This window comes from Chionomys nivalis, chromosome X, assembly GCF_950005125.1.
Source record: "Chionomys nivalis chromosome X, mChiNiv1.1, whole genome shotgun sequence".
Classification (NCBI taxonomy): Eukaryota; Metazoa; Chordata; class Mammalia; order Rodentia; family Cricetidae; genus Chionomys; species Chionomys nivalis.
Genome location: NC_080112.1, coordinates 78,380,164 through 78,398,668, shown reverse-complemented (window position 1 = coordinate 78,398,668; position 18,505 = coordinate 78,380,164). Strand labels below are relative to the sequence as shown.

At 38.8% G+C, this 18,505-nt stretch overlaps 1 protein-coding gene across 1 annotated transcript in view; it reads right to left on the bottom strand.

Annotated features, from left to right (window-relative positions):
• Window positions 1-18,505, bottom strand: part of Sh3bgrl (SH3 domain binding glutamate rich protein like) — an 82,161-nt gene extending 63,656 nt beyond the window's left edge. Inside the window, exon 1 of the mRNA XM_057760584.1 lies at window positions 18,216-18,505. Coding sequence (XP_057616567.1) covers window positions 18,216-18,260 — 45 coding nt within the window. The 5' untranslated portion in view covers window positions 18,261-18,505. The remainder of the gene's footprint in view (window positions 1-18,215) is intronic.

The following is an 18,505-nucleotide window of genomic DNA, read 5'->3' as shown; positions in this document are numbered from 1 at the left end:
TATGTTCACCAACTCAAGATACCTTACTTGTATGTGAACATGCACATACATACCCATTCACAGCTTGGAAATCTTAGGTTGCCATATTTGGGATATGTATGGGAGACACTCACATTTTTATTTATTTATTTATTTATTTTTTATTTTTTTTTTTTTTTTTGCTTTTTCAAGACAGGGTTTCTCTGCGGTTTTGGAGCCAGTCCTGGAACTAGCTCTTGTAGACCAGGCTGGTCTCAAACTCACAGAGATCCGCCTGCCTCTGCCTCCCGAGTGCTGGGATTAAAGGCGTGCGCCACCACCGCCCGGCGACACTCACACTTTTAAAGATAATTTAAAGATAGTCTAGAGAGTGAAACCTACTGCAGATGTGACTGAAAGAGCTGTAAAATACTCTTCAAGAAAAGATGTTTAATACTGTAGCGATTAAATACTAGCTAACAGACTCAGGAGAAATAGAGGATATGAAAGAAAACAGGCAAAAACTTAGCTAGACCACCAGTGAAAAACCATATAGCAAATTTCCAATAGCACAAGATTCCTTCTCAGAAGACAGAGATTTGGAAACAAAACTGTCAGAGGCAGCAAAACATCTTGTTTTCTGGGGTTGCTGTCCTGTATAAGCGCCTCGGGGCCATTTGCCTTGCCTGAATGAAGTACAATTTCTTTGGGACACAGACTTTGTATCAAATGTCACATTCGACTGACCACAAGTCTTTGTGCACTCTTTTCTTACTTTTCCTTCAAGCACTGAGGGGACTGAATTTGGGGCTTCCCCAAAAGTACTCTGGAACATGTCCAGTCCTCTTTTAATGTTTGAAATATTGTTTGTTTTTGAGACAGTCTCACTATGTAGCTCCAGCTGTACTGGAATTCAGTTATGTAAACCGGGCTGGCTTCAAACTTCCTGAGATTCTCCTCCCTCTGCCCCGTCCCTAGGAGTGCCACTGGACCCTCTTATACTGTGCTTTCTTTCACTACCATAGGACTAAAAACAGAGCAAGAGTCAGAAAAGGGACGAGGGCAGGAAATAAAGGAAGGGGAAAATAGAGAGGGAGGGAGAGAAGAAAGGACAGAGGGAAGAAGGGAGGGAGGGAGGGAGGGAGGGAGGGAGGGAGGGAGGGAGGGAGGGAGGGAGGGAGGGAGGGAGGGAGGGAGGAGACTGAGACTATTTCTTCCCTCAAGAGACTAGCTCACTTACAATGCAAAAGGAATAACAGGCCTCTCTTCTGTGCTAATATTAGTATTTCCAAACAAAACAAAAAAACTGAAATTCTCATGAACCATATCTAGAATGTCTAGAAATATAGGTGGAACTACAATTTCTATCTAGAAAGAGGGAAGACATTTTATTCAGCTAACAATTTGAACCAATTTATTGGGACGGTGGTGAAAATTCTCCTTCTTTCACCAAAATTCAAAGTAGTTACTGTTACTCCTGTTTTTTTTTTTTAAATCCAGCATTCCCCAGGATGCAAGTTTAAGGTCTTTTATTTTCACAAGGAATGTGCATTACAGGGCCTAAGGCACTTCTCTAAGCGCCTTTCTTTCCCAGTGTCAATTGAGGGCTCCTGAGTTGAGTAGGAACTGATAAGAGAGACTGCTAAGAAATTATCACTTAACTACCTTAAAAACTCGCCACCTGGAGTTCCAAGTCCTAAGGCAGGTATTTTTCTCTACAACAGAAGCAGTTTAGTTCAAAAATTTGCAGCAGTTCTTTTTCTAGCAACTGAACCTTTTAAAGGCATGGCACTGGGGCTTAAATTAGTCTTCTCCTGTAATTTTCTTCATTATTAATGCCATTCAACTATGCCCAGTACTTGTGCATTGGGGAATCTACAAATTTAAAATGTTTAAAATATCTATCTTAAAATTTATATAAATCAAGTAAGTCCCAAGCCTCATGAAAGGACCACCACGTGGTGGTGGTAATATCATCTTATGCTATGATATTATAATGTACCAATTGATAGGCATGGGCAAGACATAGAACACTTCCCGGAAAAAGAAGAACAGAAGGGAAGAAATCAAAATTATGGGGCTTATTTTAACTTCCTCAAAATACAAGTTCCAGGCTCTTCCCAAAAATTAAAAAAAAAAGGCTCTGCATATTATTTTAGTGGCTACTTGGGAACTATTTGTTCAGCTGTTACCAGGTGAGTGTGCATGTAGCACAATCCTTTACTTCCGGCACATTTGCTTTCAAGAATCTGAGCTCTCTCACACAAGAGAATGGGTACACTATCTTTCACTGTCACCCAGATTTCTGTGTTGTACCCCTAAAGACCAGAGAAAGAAGGGCCATAGAGTAGGATCCCAGTGTATTACCATGGGGGAGAAAAGGTTTCCTTCCTAGGAGAGTTTACTAAGAGAAAAATGGATCAGAATCTTTCTGGGCCAGCTCCTAAGCAGTCCGTATGTGGATGGGTTGGACGACCTCCTATGACCTCACCTAGACAGATGATTTTAATAGCTTGTTTTCAATTTGATGGTCCTAAGAACAGAAGCGAGTAAAAGCTGATTTTTATCCAGTAGATACAAAACATCGTGTGGCATAGTCAAAGGAGTGAGTAGGAAAGACAAACTGCTTCCACCAGGATGCTTCTACCTGTGTGACACTGGCGATGCTTCTACCTGAGCGACACTGGCGATGCTTCTACCTAGGCGACACTGTTTCAGTCCACCAGTGCAGTACAATTACAAAAAAAAAATCTTATATTTGAGATACTATGTTAAAAGGAGCAACCCTGGTTCAAAAAGAAAAACCTATCCAAGAGAATAACTGGCTTCAGATGCTACTGACTCCCAGGGAGAATGCAAGAACGCTTTCTGAGTGGAACCACTGTATTGAGCTGAGCTACAACTATGTTGAAAAGACAGAAATTGTCTACTTATCGAATTATTTAGTGGAAACTTAAGAAAAATACTATTTCAGCACAAAGATTACTTTTTTTTTGGTCATATAGTTGGCCAAAGACCAACATACTGAACAACCCGCCCTTATGTTGGAAATTCTAGCACAGGATATAACTCTTATCCAATTTAGCAGGGATATAAATAATGAGGCAAACAGTTGTGCGAAACCTGAATTAAACCTCAACCAAATATTTGAGAATCCCATAAGCTTTAGAAAAGCAAAGGAAAGAGCCAGGGAGAGCGGGAAGGATGAGACTAACCTATTGTAGCTAGGCTTTCATAAGTAGTTAAGGGAGCCAGCTCAAGTTTCTGTAAGGAATAAGTATATATACCCCAGCCAGGTTGATCCCAAGGTGAAGGGAATCGAAATAAGCCTGAATAGGATTTGCCCAATAATAAAAGAATGTCTTAGTGTTTTTCCCTGAAATTCCAAAACAACTGACAGAAATAGTTGGGCAGAAAACCCACAAATCTTTCAGCTTGTCATCACAGCTACATTTTCCCTTAATCAGAACTGACCTTAATCATGCCTCTGCTGCATGTTCAAGTACAGAAAGAAACCGAAATAGAACATTGTACTTAGAGTCTAATTCCCACACCTTTCCAAGGAAATGACAAAAAAAACAGGGTAAAAGTTCAGCTGAAATAATAAATTATCGTTTTAAAATAACTATTCACAAAGACATGAATGGAAAGTAGACCAAAAAAGGTATCTGAACATCTGTTAAAGACACGGACTTCTGTGAGAGTTTGTCAATATACTGGCAGAGACGCCCCAAACAGATGTTGGACTCTGAACACTTCATATATTCTCATTTCCAAAGCACATAACTTAGTCCTCTCAAAGGACAATCCCCATAGTTTCCCATTCTTAGTCACTCAAGGATCTGAGAGACACTTATTCCAGGTTCTGTCTTGTCCTTGAGAACTAAGGAACATAATCTACTCCAGCGACTGGTATAAATGCTTCTTAATGAATGTGTGAATTAGAGCATGGAAGGAAAAGAGTTCACAGCACAAATCATAGACTGAGAATTGCCAGAACATGGCCTAACTAATCTATTCAAAATGTCCAGTCTTTAACAAGGTTCTTTATTCGGGTCTCTCAACTGTTTATATGACTATGCCGACATCCACAGGCTGTCAGGAAAGTTCCATGTACAAGTAGAGAGCCAAGGCTCTACAAACGCTCAGATCTAGACTCTAACAGTTTTGTTTATATGGAATCTCAAAGAATTGCATTTATCTCTTTATCTTCTTTGAATTCCGTGCACAAGATTCCAAGCCAGCCCCCAAATCTGAAGGTTACAGAAACATCTGCTTACTGATCACCCAACCTGCAGCCTTGGGGAGCTTCCATTAACATTGGTAATGAAACTAAGTATAAACAATTCAAGTTTCTGAAAGAAACATTACATGAACTGCACTCTTAGAACTCCCAAATCATTTCCAGTGCAAAACACAAACATCCACAAGGATTTATTTATTTATTTATTTTTATTTTCAGGGCTTAGGATGAAATCCAGGCCCTTGCACATACTAGGCAAGCACTGCCAGAAAACTATTATTTTCTAAAGAGCCAATTTTGTTAATTGGTTTGGCAAGTAAGGGCAGTGGAAATTGTCCAGCCATTCATACTTATGTAAGAGCCGTGACTTTCCTGCTTATTCTCTTACAAGAGCAATTTAAAACTGGCCAGTAAAAATAAAATCACTCTCTTCATGGTCAATGCACACTTTACTGGGAACTTAAATTAGTAAGGATAATGGTTCGTTGTTGTTATTACTTGAGAAAGGGTCTCATTGTACATCCATCTCGATAGCTTCGTCCCTAGCTGACATGTTCCTCACGTAGTGAGAGCCTTTCTTTTTATCACACCAATCAAAAACTGGACAATATCTGTCTCTCCTTCTTTGTGGATTCTAGTCCTTAGTCCTTGCAAGCAGGTCATTGCTTTCAGCATGCCACTGAAACTACTATGCCCAAAATCACTAATAATTTCCTACTTTTGAATTCAATGGCATTTTATGAATTTTCACAATTCTTTTTTTTTTTTTTTTTTTTTTTTGATTTTTCGAGACAGGGTTTCTCTGTAGCTTTGGTGCCTGTCCCGGAATGCCTCTGCCTCCCGAGTGCTGGGATTAAAGGCGTGCGCCACCACCGCCTGGCTGAATTTTCACAATTCTTGTATGGCACTACCGAACAATGCCTAAGCTCCCTGAACACTGGCCTCTGTCCTAGCTTCCAATCCAGTCCTCTCTCCTCTTTCTTAATGAATCTCTCTCTTTTCTGTGCCTTTCACCACTTCCTGTGTGTACATTTTCAGCAAGGCTGTATCCTCATCTCATTTTGCAATTCCTTCCTCTTAGTTCCTTCCTTCACATAGTTTCAGAGAACACCCTGTCAATGACTCCTGCGCTATTAACTTTCTAGACGCCATCTTTGTCCCACTCCAATCATACGTTTCTGAACACCAACCACAAATTTCCAACTGGTAGCCTGCCGCATTTGAATTGCAACATGCCGTCTGTTGATGCATCAGCAAATATGTAGAATCCTACTCCATTCTAATTATATTCTGGGTAGTAAGAAGTAGAAAAAGTAAATAAATTATTATTCAAGCCTCTGTTGCATTTTACAATAGTTCTCAAGTAGGGCCCTACAAACTACTTCTAACACTCAACCGACATCAATTCAAAGTTAAGAAATGAAAACACTTGACCTAGCCTCAAAATCTATTCTACTCTTCCTTCTGGGGTTTAAAATAGTTATTAAGACAGAAGGAGTTCCTATAACGAGAAAATTTTTAGAAAAACACATTTAAAGTTATCATATAGAATATCCCTATCCCAACTGCTGGAGAGATCGCTCAGCGGTTAAGAGCACTGGCTGCGTTTTGGGGTCCTGAGTGCAATTCCCAGCAACCACACGGTGGTTCCCAACCATCTGTAAGGAGATTTAGTGCTCTCTTTTGGCCTGCAGGCATACATGCAGGCAAAACACTGTATACATAATAAATAAATAAATCTTTAAAAAAGAATATCCCAACTGTCTTTGTATTATATACTTTCACATAAATGACTCACACATACATGCCATTCACGATTGTGCATATATTGTAATCTGAGCACTTTCAAAGATCATTGGTTCAAGGTCACCCTCAGCCTCAGTTACCTAGAAAAGCCAGCCTGGGGGTGGCAGGAAACTCTGTCATAAAACAAAAACAAAAACAACCAAAAAAGCTTAACATTCTTACTTCAAATATTTCAAAGAAACCTGGTGATGCCAAATGGTAGTCCTTGTGGAGCAAGAGATGGCTCACTGGTTAAGAGTGCTTTTTGCTCTTACAGACGACCCATTTTGATTTCCAGCACCCAATAATTCACATCCATGTGTGACCCCAGTTACAGAGGATCCATTGTCCTCTTCTGATCTCTGTGGGCACTGCGTGCACATGCTACACACAGACATACATGCAGGTAAAACACACACATATGCAGAAAATAAAAAGAAATAAAATGGTGATCCTTTTCTCAAGTGTAGGTCAGTAGCAGTACTTTCTTTACATGTTAAGAGATCATCTAAGAATTTTTACTCCTAATTATTTTCAGATCCATCCATGTTTGAAGAACCCAAAGAGGCCAATTTTGCTTATTTTTCATGGATCTCTCAGGTTGTGCTTTTACATGATGTAGTATCTCATTTTTCAATAGCTGCTCTTTAGATGTTTTCTCTGTACTGTAAAGTAATATAGCATGAACAATCATGCTTAAATTAATCTTAAAGTAAAACTCTTAAGACATCATGCCTAACCATGGGGAACATCTATCTACCTCTGTAAGTTAATGATTTTCAAAAGTTATTATATATTGATGTATACTAAATCTACTTGAACATCTATGCATAAATTATTATTTAGACAAGCTTGTGTTATTTTTGTTTTTCATAAAATGTAGACACACTGACTTTAAAGTAGATACATGCTATGTGGCTGGCAGGGTAGGCCTTTCTCGTGGAGACTCTGGCATTTGGGTAAAGTTAGGATCCCTTGACATATGAAGTTTGGTGTTCAGAGTTTTCTGGTTGTGTCAGATTAAATTCTCAATGTAATACACATCTTTCTCTTAAACTCCTCATATAGTATAAACATATAACAGTATAATATAATACATAGCAGTAAATATAAACTCCCCATATATTATAAATGTAACAGGATAATACAATATAAAACAGTAAAATATAGGGGCTGGAGAGATGGCTCAGCGGTTAAGAGCATTGCCTGCTCTTCCAAAGGTCCTGAATTCAATTCCCAGCAACCACATGGTGGCTCACAACCATCTATAATGAGGTCTGGTGCCTTCTTCTGGCCTTCAGGCATACACACAGAAAGAATATTGTATACATAATAAATAAATAAATAAATAAATATTTTTTTAAAAAAGTGAAATATAAATATAAACAGTATTTGCAAAACATACTAAATAAAATCCATTCTTTAACTTCAACTTCAAAATTAAATCAAATCCCTTATCTGCCTAAATAATAACTAGATATTTTATCTCAGTTTCATCATATTCTTTTCATACATGTCTTTCAACATCCTCTTAAAAATAATGACCCAGAAATTCAAAAGTGTTTGACCTTATTGTGGGTCTTGTCACACTGCTTATTACTCCCTTAAAAATTAAGCAAGGAAAGCCAGGCGGTGGTGGCGCATGCCTTTAACCCAGCACTCAGGAGGCAGAGGCAGGCGGATTTCTGTGACTTCCAGACCAGCCTGGTCTACAAGAGCTAGTTCCAGGACAGGCTCCAAAACCACAGAGAAACCCTGTCTCGAAAAACCAAAAAAAAAAAAAAAAAATTAAGCAAGGATTGCTGGTGGGAGTGCAAGCTTGTACAATCCCTTTGGATGTCAGTGTGGCGATTTCTCAAAAAATTAGGAAACAACCTTTCTCAAGACCCAGTAACGCCACTTTTTGGGTATATGTCCAAAGGATGCTCAATCGTGCCGCAAGGACATGTGTTCAGCTATGTTCATAGCAGCATTTTTCATCATAGCCAGAACCTGGAAACAACCTAAATGCCCCTTGACCAAAGAATGGATAAGGAAAATGTGGTATATTTACACAATGGAGTACTACACAGCAGAAAAAAATAACGACAGCTTGAATTTTGCAGGAAAATGGATGGAGCTAGAAAACATCATTTTGAGAGAGGTAACGCAGACACAGAAAGACAAATATCATACGTACTCACTCAAAGGTGGTTTTTAAACATAAATCAAAGAAAACCAGACCACAAATAACAATCCCAGAGAACCTAGACAACAATGCGGACCCTAAGAGAAACATACATGAATCTAATCTACACGGGAAGTAGAAAAAGACAAGATCTCCTGAGTAAATTGGGAGCATGGAGACCTTGGGAGACGATTGAAGGGGAAGGGAAAGGCAGGGAGGGGAGCACAGAAAAATGTAGAGCTCAATAAAAATCAACAAAAAAAGAAGAGTTGACAAAGAAAAAAAAACTTAGCAAGAGTTTGTCTTATGATGTGGTAAACTTACACCTGCAACAACTTTCCTCCCCCAGCCTTCAGAAACTCACTTAGAATTTTTAATTTTAATCTCTTTATTCTTCATTTTGAAGTAGAAACTCACTAGAAAAGCTTCATCTCAACTATCTGTCTTAAGAAATTCAAAATTCTTAGCTAACACCACAAGGCCACCTATATGTAAGTTTCTGCAATAATGAGGTCAGTTTCAATAATTTTCAGTAATGATTCCTTCTAATGCTTATAGCAGCTTTCTTCCATGGCTCCCTTCATTTCACATTACCCATATTCAGGGTGCGAGGATAACAGTCAAAGAAACATTCAGTGGCCTACTCATACCAAATAAACAATAATATAGCTCACCCTCAAAATCCATTCTCAGACCAATTTGCTTCATCTTATTGTTGTTAGGATAGCTTATACAAGGTGATTTTCTTATACTGACCTAAAGTACGCATTTTGTTTTCTACCTGATCAAGATCAGTCTTGAGAGATCATGGCTTTTTCTGCTCTGAAGATTTCTAAGTTCCCTTCCATATTATACCGATAAGAATGGCCAAGATCAAAAACACTGATGACAACTTATGCTAGAGAGGATGTGAGGTAAAGGGAACACTTCTGCGTTGCTGGTGGGAGTGCAAACTGGTACAGCCTTTTTGGATATCAGTGTGGTGATTTCTCAGAAAATTAGGAAACAACCTACATCAAGAGCCAGCAACACCACTTTTGGGTATATACCCAAAGGATGCTCAATCATACTACAAGGACATGTGCTCAACTATGTTCATAGCAACATTGTTTGTCATAGCCAGAACATGGAAACAACCTAAATGCTCCTCGACCGAAGAATGGATAAGGAAAATGTAGTACATTTACACAATGGAGTACTACACAGCAGAAAAACAACATCTTGAATTTTGCAGGAAAATGGATAGATCCAGAAAACATCATTTTGAGTGAGGTAACCCAGACCCAGAAAGACAAATATCATATGTACTTACTCATAAGTGGCTTCTAGACATAAACCAAAGAAAAACCAGCCTACAATTCACAATCCCCGAGAACCTAGACAACAATGAGGACTCCAATAGAGACATACATGGATCTAATCTACATGGAAAGTAGAAAAAGATAAGATCTCCTGAGTAAATTGGAAACATGGGGACCATGGGAGAAGGTAGAAGGAGAGGGTAAAGGAAGGGAGGGGAGCAAAGAAAAATATATAGCTCAATAAAAACTATTTTTCAAAAGCCAAAAAAAAAGAATTAGAAAAGAAAAAAATCCTAAATTCCCTACTTGACATAATAGATACCCTTAGAATTAACTGTTCCTGATACTACTGTATGCCAATTAGTTATGAGATATTTTCATGATTCTTCCAAGATAAGCAAAAGGAAATAGCATAGCGACATATTCAAAAATACAGTAATATTAAATATCAAATCTGTAGGGAGATTAGCATACAGGTTAACGCCAATGGTTTCAGATCAGACAAATCTAGGAGGTGGTTTCCTAGTTCTGTGACCTTGTTAACTTTCTTAGCCTGTTTTTGCATCTTAAGGTTGGGGGCCAGGCATCATGGTGCATGCTTTTAATCCTAGCATGTGAAAAACAGAGGCTAAGAGACCTTTGTAAATTCAAGGCCAGTTTCATCTTATAGTGAATACCAGGGCAATTAGGGCAAGACCGTGACCTCAAATAAAAATGGGGACACTAGACCCTGGCGTCAGACAGGACTGTCATCTCTGCAATAAGGGTGGTAAAGATAGAAAAAGGCAAATTATGGGCCCACACTAGGCCACCCTGTGAAACTTTATCTCAAAAAAAAAGAGATTTGAATACTGATTTCACTTAGTTGTTAGAGAATTAAATGACAAACTTCATATAAAGTTCTGTGTGAGGTATGTTTAAGTGCTCCATGACAGACAGCAAGACAGCTCTTAAAATTATTTTCGTGACTTTTTTTATAGAGTGCTAGGGATATATAGCCCAACTCCACCCATCTAGGACAGCGTTCCCCCACCAAGCTGGACCATGAGTCTCTTTACATAGTACTCTCAACTACAGCTGACTAATTACCTGCACTAGAAATTAAAGCAACGTAGTTCCTCATTTTTAACAATAAGTAATTACCTACTCAAGTTTTCCTTCTAAATCAACTTTCAAATGTTATACCAGAGATAACGGTTTCCAAAACCGTATGACTTGATTAACTCCATACAGTTACAATTTTAATAATAAGAACTCTGCCACACTTGTGACAAAGCAGCTGCATGAAAGGCAATGGTGAAATACACAGACCAACGTGTCTCATGCAATAGCTGTTACCTGAGATGGATACTGTCTGGCGCTTAAAAAGTGAAGTTTAATTAGTCTTGACTCATTGTTGGAAATCTCCCAAGCATAAAAGTTTGGCTCCAACCCAACTCTGCGATAGATTCTTATTTCCAGAAGAGCTAAACCGAAGAATATAATTCAAAGACGAGAATCCAAAGCCAGAGTTTATAAATCCTAACAGCACTGCTTTCAAATTTACTCACAGACTCATAAAAACCTACATCTCTTTTTTCCCATGCTAGTTTATATTCATAAAATACATGTTTCTGTGGTTGTTCCTGTATTTGGGAGTTGGGCTGGTATGTTTTGTTTCCTTCATTTTTCTTTTATCCTTTTTTTCTTTTTTGACACAGGGTCTGAACATGGAGCCTAGTCTGGCCTCGCACTTACTATTCTTGTACATCAAACTTCCCGAGTTGCTATGATTATTGATTTGCACAACCATGCTAAGCAAAAGGGATAGTTTTAAAAATGAGAATCAAAGTCCTAGAAGTTCAATGATGGAGGAGTTATTTTCATTTAATAAAGAAACTGCCTTGGCCCATTTATAGGCCAGCCCTTAGGTGGGTGGAGTAAACAGACAGAATGCAGGGAGAAAGAAGCCGAGTCAAGGAGTCGCCATGATTCTCCCACTCCAGACAGACGCAGGTTAAGATCTTTCCTGGTAAGCCAGCTCGTGGTGCTACACAGAATATTAGAAATGGGTTAGATCAATATGTAAGAGCTAGCCAATAAGAGGCTGGAACTAATGGGCCAGGAAGTAATTAAAAGAATACAGTTTCCGTGTAATTATTTCAGGTAAAGCCATGCGGGCGGCCGGGTGACGGGGACGCAACCCTGCCGCTCCTATTTACAACAGTTCAATATGCAGCACAAGCCCCTACAAAAAGGGGTAAAGACTACTTAACCTACACCCCTGGTGGAGCCTATGTGTGTAGGCAGGCATGCATATAGCGTTGTAAAAAAAAATCCAAGTGCTGGCCTCTCTCTTAGTTGCCTGCCTCCGTCCCATCTCATTCTCAAGCAAGGTTCATAGATGAGAACACATTTACCTAGTAAGAGGATCTTCCGAGTATTTTTCTATCATATGTGCACATGTGCATGTATATGATATGTTTGTATGAATGCAGGTACCTCACAGTGAGTGTTAGAAGGGCAACTTTCAGGAGTTGGGTGTCTCCTTCCATCTCTCTGGGAATTCTACAAATCAAAGTCAGGTCATCAACATAGACAGCATTACAACTTTGACCCACTGAGATATCCCACTCTCCCTACTTAAATGGTTACTTGTTTTTTGAGACCGGATTTCTCTGAGTAGCCCTTGAATTCACTCTGTAGATCAAGCTGGACTTGAAATTAATTGTATTTCTAATCATAAATTAAAATTTCTATGTACTATCTACACATGGAGCCTATGTAAATAACAATTCTGGGGGTTCTGAAGGCAACATCCTGTATTTGTTGTAATCCCAGCTCTGCCATTTCTAGCTCTTCGGTCTTGATTAATATATAGCTAATATCTCTCTTGAATCTCAGTGAAAGTCACATAAACCAGTCTAATAATAACACCTCACAGTTACTTTAAGAGTTAAATTAGATGCAAGAATGTATGAAAAGCAATAGGCACAGTGCCTGGCGTGCACAACGCAGAAAGAACCCATGCCAGTTTTTACCACTCCTGCAGCCAAATCTTGAACAGCCATGCTAACAAAAAGGTAGCACAAGGAAAACAAAACTCCAACAGTGCTAAACACTTTAAATCTACAGCGTCTGAATTTGCTGTGGTATTCTTAACCTTTTATTTGAATTTTTTATTTCGCTCTACAAGTCTACAACCTTTCAAAAAAACATACATCAAAAGGTATATCATCAGGCTAGAAAACAATGCCTTTGTTTTCAACTTCTCTGGCCCGGTCAAGTGTTAAATGTCACCTTTGTCTCCCATGCTAACAAAAGCAGTCGCCATAAAAGAGTTGCCCTTTCTGTCTCAAAGAATGTTTGTTTCATCTTGGTCTAGATTGAGGGAAGTAATTAATTTGTAATTTTAAAAGGTCTCTAGGTAGGTCTCAAGGTAGAATTGAAGGCCAACATTTCGACAGACAGTCACAGATCCCCTCTAATCTATTTAATTTTGCCAATAAAACACAATATGATATTAATCCTTGGTAATTCCGTTAAGACAAAATGTATTCCATAAAGACACAGAATTGTCAGGAGCTGCGGTTGCCTGAACAAGTTCAAGCCAATCAATATTCTAACATGGATGGCAGAGGAGCTCGTGCGCCCCTCCCCCTACCTGAGTCGCTCCTGACAGTTGGCTGCTGGCAGAGAATTTCCTTTAAAGGCATGGTGCCCAGTAGGTTTACCACAGTCCAGTGGACGGTCCACACCCATTTACATAAGAGCAATGCAAGCTGTACTTGATAGGCAATATAAAAAGGACGACAAGAAGTTGGGAGGAGTTGGGCGTGAGAACTAGAAGGAGCTGAGTGGGAGGAAACGAATATGATCAAAATACATTGCATGCATATACGAACTTCTCGAAGGATAAATATATATTTTAAAGATACATAGTTTATTGGGCAATACATGTTTTAGAAAAAGATACTTGAGAATAGCCACAAAAAAGAAGAACATTCAGCCTGACCATGTCTAGTCTTTAACACAGGCCATTTTAAGAGAAGGGTTGATCTTAAGGTTATTATTCTTCCTCAACAGAATAAATCTTTATGCTAAAGATAAATTCCCATTATTGTTTTCATCTACAAAGTTATGAGTCTTACTTAACTTTCATAACACATTGTGCCATAGACTGTTAGACTTCCAAACATTTTCAATTGCACAAGAGCCACCACCACTGAGATAGTTTCCTGTGTAAGGCCACACAACCCTGAACACGTCCAATTTCATCTGATCTTGGAAGCTAAGCAGGATAGGGCCTGGTTAGTACTTGGATGGGAAAATGTTTGCTAAGCTATTTTAATTTGGACTGAGTTATTCCAACGGCTTTACTATGGTTTTAGAGAAATTAGCTTTCAAGTATTAGGTACCAAATTGAAGGTACGGATCTACATTCAGTCTTTGAATTCGACACTTGAAAATCACCCTTCCTTGTTGCTTGGGGTTTCCAAAAAGCATGCCTATTCATTTGATGGTTTCTGATTTTGACCTTCTAATTAGTTTATGAATCGTTTTAAATAAACACCACTTCAACAAAGCTTGACAGCTATGGCATGCACCAAAACATATTTCAAGTCAGTGCTCAATTTATATATACAAAGATAAAACAGCAAAAAAAAAAAAAAAACCTGTGACCTAAGAAAAAGATTACTTAAGAACCACATGACAAAGAACAGTGGCTTGCTGCTCTACATGCCTATTACAAGTGAAGAAAATACTATGACTAGTGAGCTGTGATTGGGTGACCAAGAGTGCTCGGTTTATTCACGTCTCTTTATTACTTGTGAGTTAGCACCGCCATAGAATCCACCCTAAAACTAGCTCCATTTCAGTAGTTATAAGAGAAATGAGAGAGAGAGAGAGAGAGAGAGAGAGAGAGAGAGAGAGAGAGAGAGAGAGAGAGAATCATTGCATACGCTATCCCCTAAATGAGATCCTCAGCAACCACCTAGATACCATAACCATTAAGTGTCTATGCCAACACACACAGAATGCATAGAGGACATAAAATGGAACTCAAATAAGAATCTTGGAGAAAGAGTTAAGTGGAAAATTCTCCTAAGTCAACAAAACCTTGTCTCATCATTCTAACAATTCCAACCAAAGGTCAGTGTTGGTTTTAGTTAAAAGCTACTGCAACTTATTAAGTTATTTAGACATGGAGTTTAATATTTCATTTTCTTCTAGATATGTAGTATACATATGCTGCTACATGACATCATACCAATAACGGGCATAAACAATTTTAAACGAAGGAAGGGGTAGAAAGTCAGATGTCGTGGCACAAACCTACAGTAGTCATGGCACTTAGGCGGCTGAGGTAGGAGGATCATGAGTTTGAGTCTCACCTGGCCTAGGTGATGAGTCTCTGTTTCAAAAATAATATTAAGAACAGTTGTTAAGTTCAACTAGGAAGTGATAAGAAATAAAACGTGAACATGCAGAATTCACTTGATGTTGACAACTGGAAGCTACATTCTTGCTAGATGCCTCCACCAAGAGAAATAAAATGAAGGCCTGAATTGTCTGTCAGAGCTTCACCTAAAAAATATTAGGATTCCCAAAATGTGCCTATGTCTTCTCCACTTTCGTAGCCTTGAGTGAAAGAAGCCACATACCCCACTTACTTAAATTCACTTACAGACACAGCATCCCTCCCCTACCCTAGCTCCCCATTTTGCTATTCCCACATATGGGCATGCCCAGGCACTTCTTCTCAACCTGCAGGACTTATTCATTCTCCTAACATCTAAGGTCATGTTCAAATTTTTGTCCTCATGCCTACTAACTGCGTTCTATCATTGTCAGCATGCATTTCTTTATGGTTACACACAAGCTTAAATTTAAGCAGCTTTCACTGCGTTAAAACTCTATGGCTTTAGTAGCTATGTGACATTAGGGAAGTTGTTTAACCTCTCCATGTCTGCATTTCCTTTCCTGAAAGAAACATAATCATGAGATTATTATCAAGAAAATGTAAGGTAGTGCCTAAAACAACTTAAGCATTCCTATCCGCTGTCCTTACTGTAGTAACTACCAAGAATCCACTGCAACCGGGTAGTGCTGGCATATGTCTTTAATCCCAGCACTTGGGAGGGAAAGGAAGGCTGATTGCTGAGCTCAAGGTCAGCCTGACCTACCGAGTGAGTTCTAGGACAGCTAGGGCTACACAGAGAAACACTGTCCTGAAAACAAACAAACCAGCCAAAGAATTCACTGCAAAGTCTAACACATTTGATTTTATTTCTAACCTTGAGAAGCAAGTGCTACTCCTGTGTATGGGAGCAGAGACGAGGATACATTTTTTAAGTTGTTTTTTCAGCTAAGATGAGAAATACAGGAAGTTTTGGGCTATAACATTGTTTATTATTACTGTTCTAGATTAGTAGCAGAACAATTAGCCACATAATATTGCTGATTTTTATAGTATTCAAGAAAAATATGAAAACTGCTTTGGGGCTGGAGAGATGACTCATCAGTCAAGAGAACAAGTGTTGCTCTTGCAGAGGACTTGGGTTCAGTTCCCAGCATCCACATTTTGGCTCAAAAACATCTGTAACTCCAATTCCATGAGATCCAACACCCTCTTCTGGTCTCCTTGAGCACCAGGCATGCATATAGTATGTGCATATGCAGGCAAAACATTCAATACAAATCATTAAGTCAAAGCCAAGAAACTTCAAACACTCATCAGTCACATAAAAACTCATAGAAATGTATCTTTTCAATATTTTTAGATTCCATCAGGACATCTGCCTTCAAATTTCTAAAGAATTTGTTTAAATGACAATGTTTTTGCTATGTTAAAGGAAAGTTTTGCTATCATAAAAGAAATTTCCTTTCTCCAATAAATAACCAGCACCCCACTCACATAAAGAAGGGCTCCTCAAAGACGCTCTCTTCATACTATTTTAGGTTTTTTTTTAAAAAAATGCAAGATTATAATGAAGAAATCATTTATTTTGGCACCATGAAATAGAAAATGGGCATTTTCATAAAAATAAAAATTGTGAAAGAATGGACAAGTCCTTAAAATCCATGAAAAAAAACAATAGAAACTAAACACAAATACCATGAATATCCATCATGTAAATCATCTAATAAAAGTCTTAATCTCTTCTTGGGCACTTAGAAATTGAAGTCTTAAGAAAGAAAGAGGGTGTAACTCTAGTAGTTGATGAAATTCTTAAAGCAGCTTCTCCTTGAGTTTACTTCTGGAAGAGAAATCGAAGAGAAAGAAAGCAAAGAACAAACAGTAGTGTTGAAACTGCAAATCACCACATTCAAAAAAAAACCTACATGTTTGAGAGGTTCAACCTAATAAGGATTAACCAAAGGCATTAAAGTGGTTCTTGAAAATGCAGTTATTATAATAGATTAATATTCAGTCACGCATGCTTTACTTTGAAATATCAGAATGTTATCTATGGAGGCCAAGAGGCTTCTAAAATGGGGTCCCAAGGAAATAACAAACATTTCTGTTTTTTCAAACAAAATGTTCGATAACTCTCAGGGTAAGTTTTCTTACATGCTAACGTACAGTCTATGCGCACCCACACATATTGGCAAGAGACAAAGTTCAAGGTTCAAGGTTCTGCTGATTTCATGTAACCGTCAGTTCTATTCCAAATCCTTTTAAATGTAAAGATAAACAACCCAACAACCTGGGATCTCCACCACTCTAAAGCTAGAGAAGGTTTCTACATTCCAATTCCAGAGCCCACACATCTGCTCTGGCCACTGCTGGCCCTTTTTTTTCCTCCTGGGATTGCAAGAACAGAACAGAGGCTCTTTCATTTACCAGGAGTATGTATTCAGCTTTCACCTCAGTTTACCCAATCCTCCTCAGATATTCTAAAAACTGGTATTCTAAGTTAACAGCTGGCAGATGAATCGATGAAGAAAATCATATCCTAGGAAGAGGCAGCAACTCAGTTGCCACGTGTTCTTTATCCAGTCTCTTCAAGTAGTGGTTTTTAAAAATTTTTTGAAGGAAAAGAGAAAGTCAAAATAAGAGCCAATATGGGCAACATGTCTTACACTACATTAAATAAAAACGCCCACCCACACCAAAAGAAAGAAGAAGAAGAAGAAGAAGAAGAAGAAGAAGAAGAAGAAGAAGAAGAAGAAGAAGAAGAAGAAGAAGAAGAAGAAACCATTTATATCACTGTTCCTGACTTTCTGTTTTCTTTTTTTGCTTTAGTGTTATATGCCCTGTCTACATGCTCTCAAAATAATGTCATTACAGTGATTTCACAATAATCTGAGTACTCAGGAGTCTTCCAGTCCCTTCCCATCAGTGCCTCCATCCTTTACAGAAACAGCACTTCCTCTGAACTCGGTACTTAGGGCATATTTGTTAAATGCCTCACTCTTGAAAGCCTGAAAGGCACTGTTTTTTATTTCACTTGACTTCACCTAACCTTGAAATCCATAAAGCAGTTATCTCCTCCCATCTACCTAAACTCAGTAGTTTTCTTCCTTTCTTTTTTATTTTTCTTTTAGAAACGAAATATGGTACTAATGTCTCAAGGCGAACAAAGCTAACTCCACGAAAAAAAATGAAATCGACGCAACAAAGGAAGAAAGGAAAGATGGGGGGGAGGGTGTAGTAGGCGATGCTTGCGTCTTCGAAGGAGAAGCTTCCAGTGTAACTTCTGCAATTTAACGGTTCTGGGGCAGAGAAGGACTAGTGTGTTGGAAAACAACAAAGGTGGGCTCCCACTCTCCTTACCGCCGTAGAGCCAGAAGAAGATGCAATATATACACGGATCACCATCCTGGAAACAAGAGCTTGAGGTCGGTCGCTGGAGTCTTGAAGAGGGTAGAGAAACAGCTGCAGCAACGACTGGAACAGAGCAAGGGGCCAAACAGAGGTTGGAAGAGGAGGGTGGGGGTAGGTCGAAGGGGAACTGGCCAGAGCCCCGCCTCCACCAGTGGCTGCTTTCAATGAGCTTCCAGCACTGCAGTCCCAGCCCCAAACCCCGGAAGGCTCAGGCTCATTTGCATCATTTCTAAATTGTT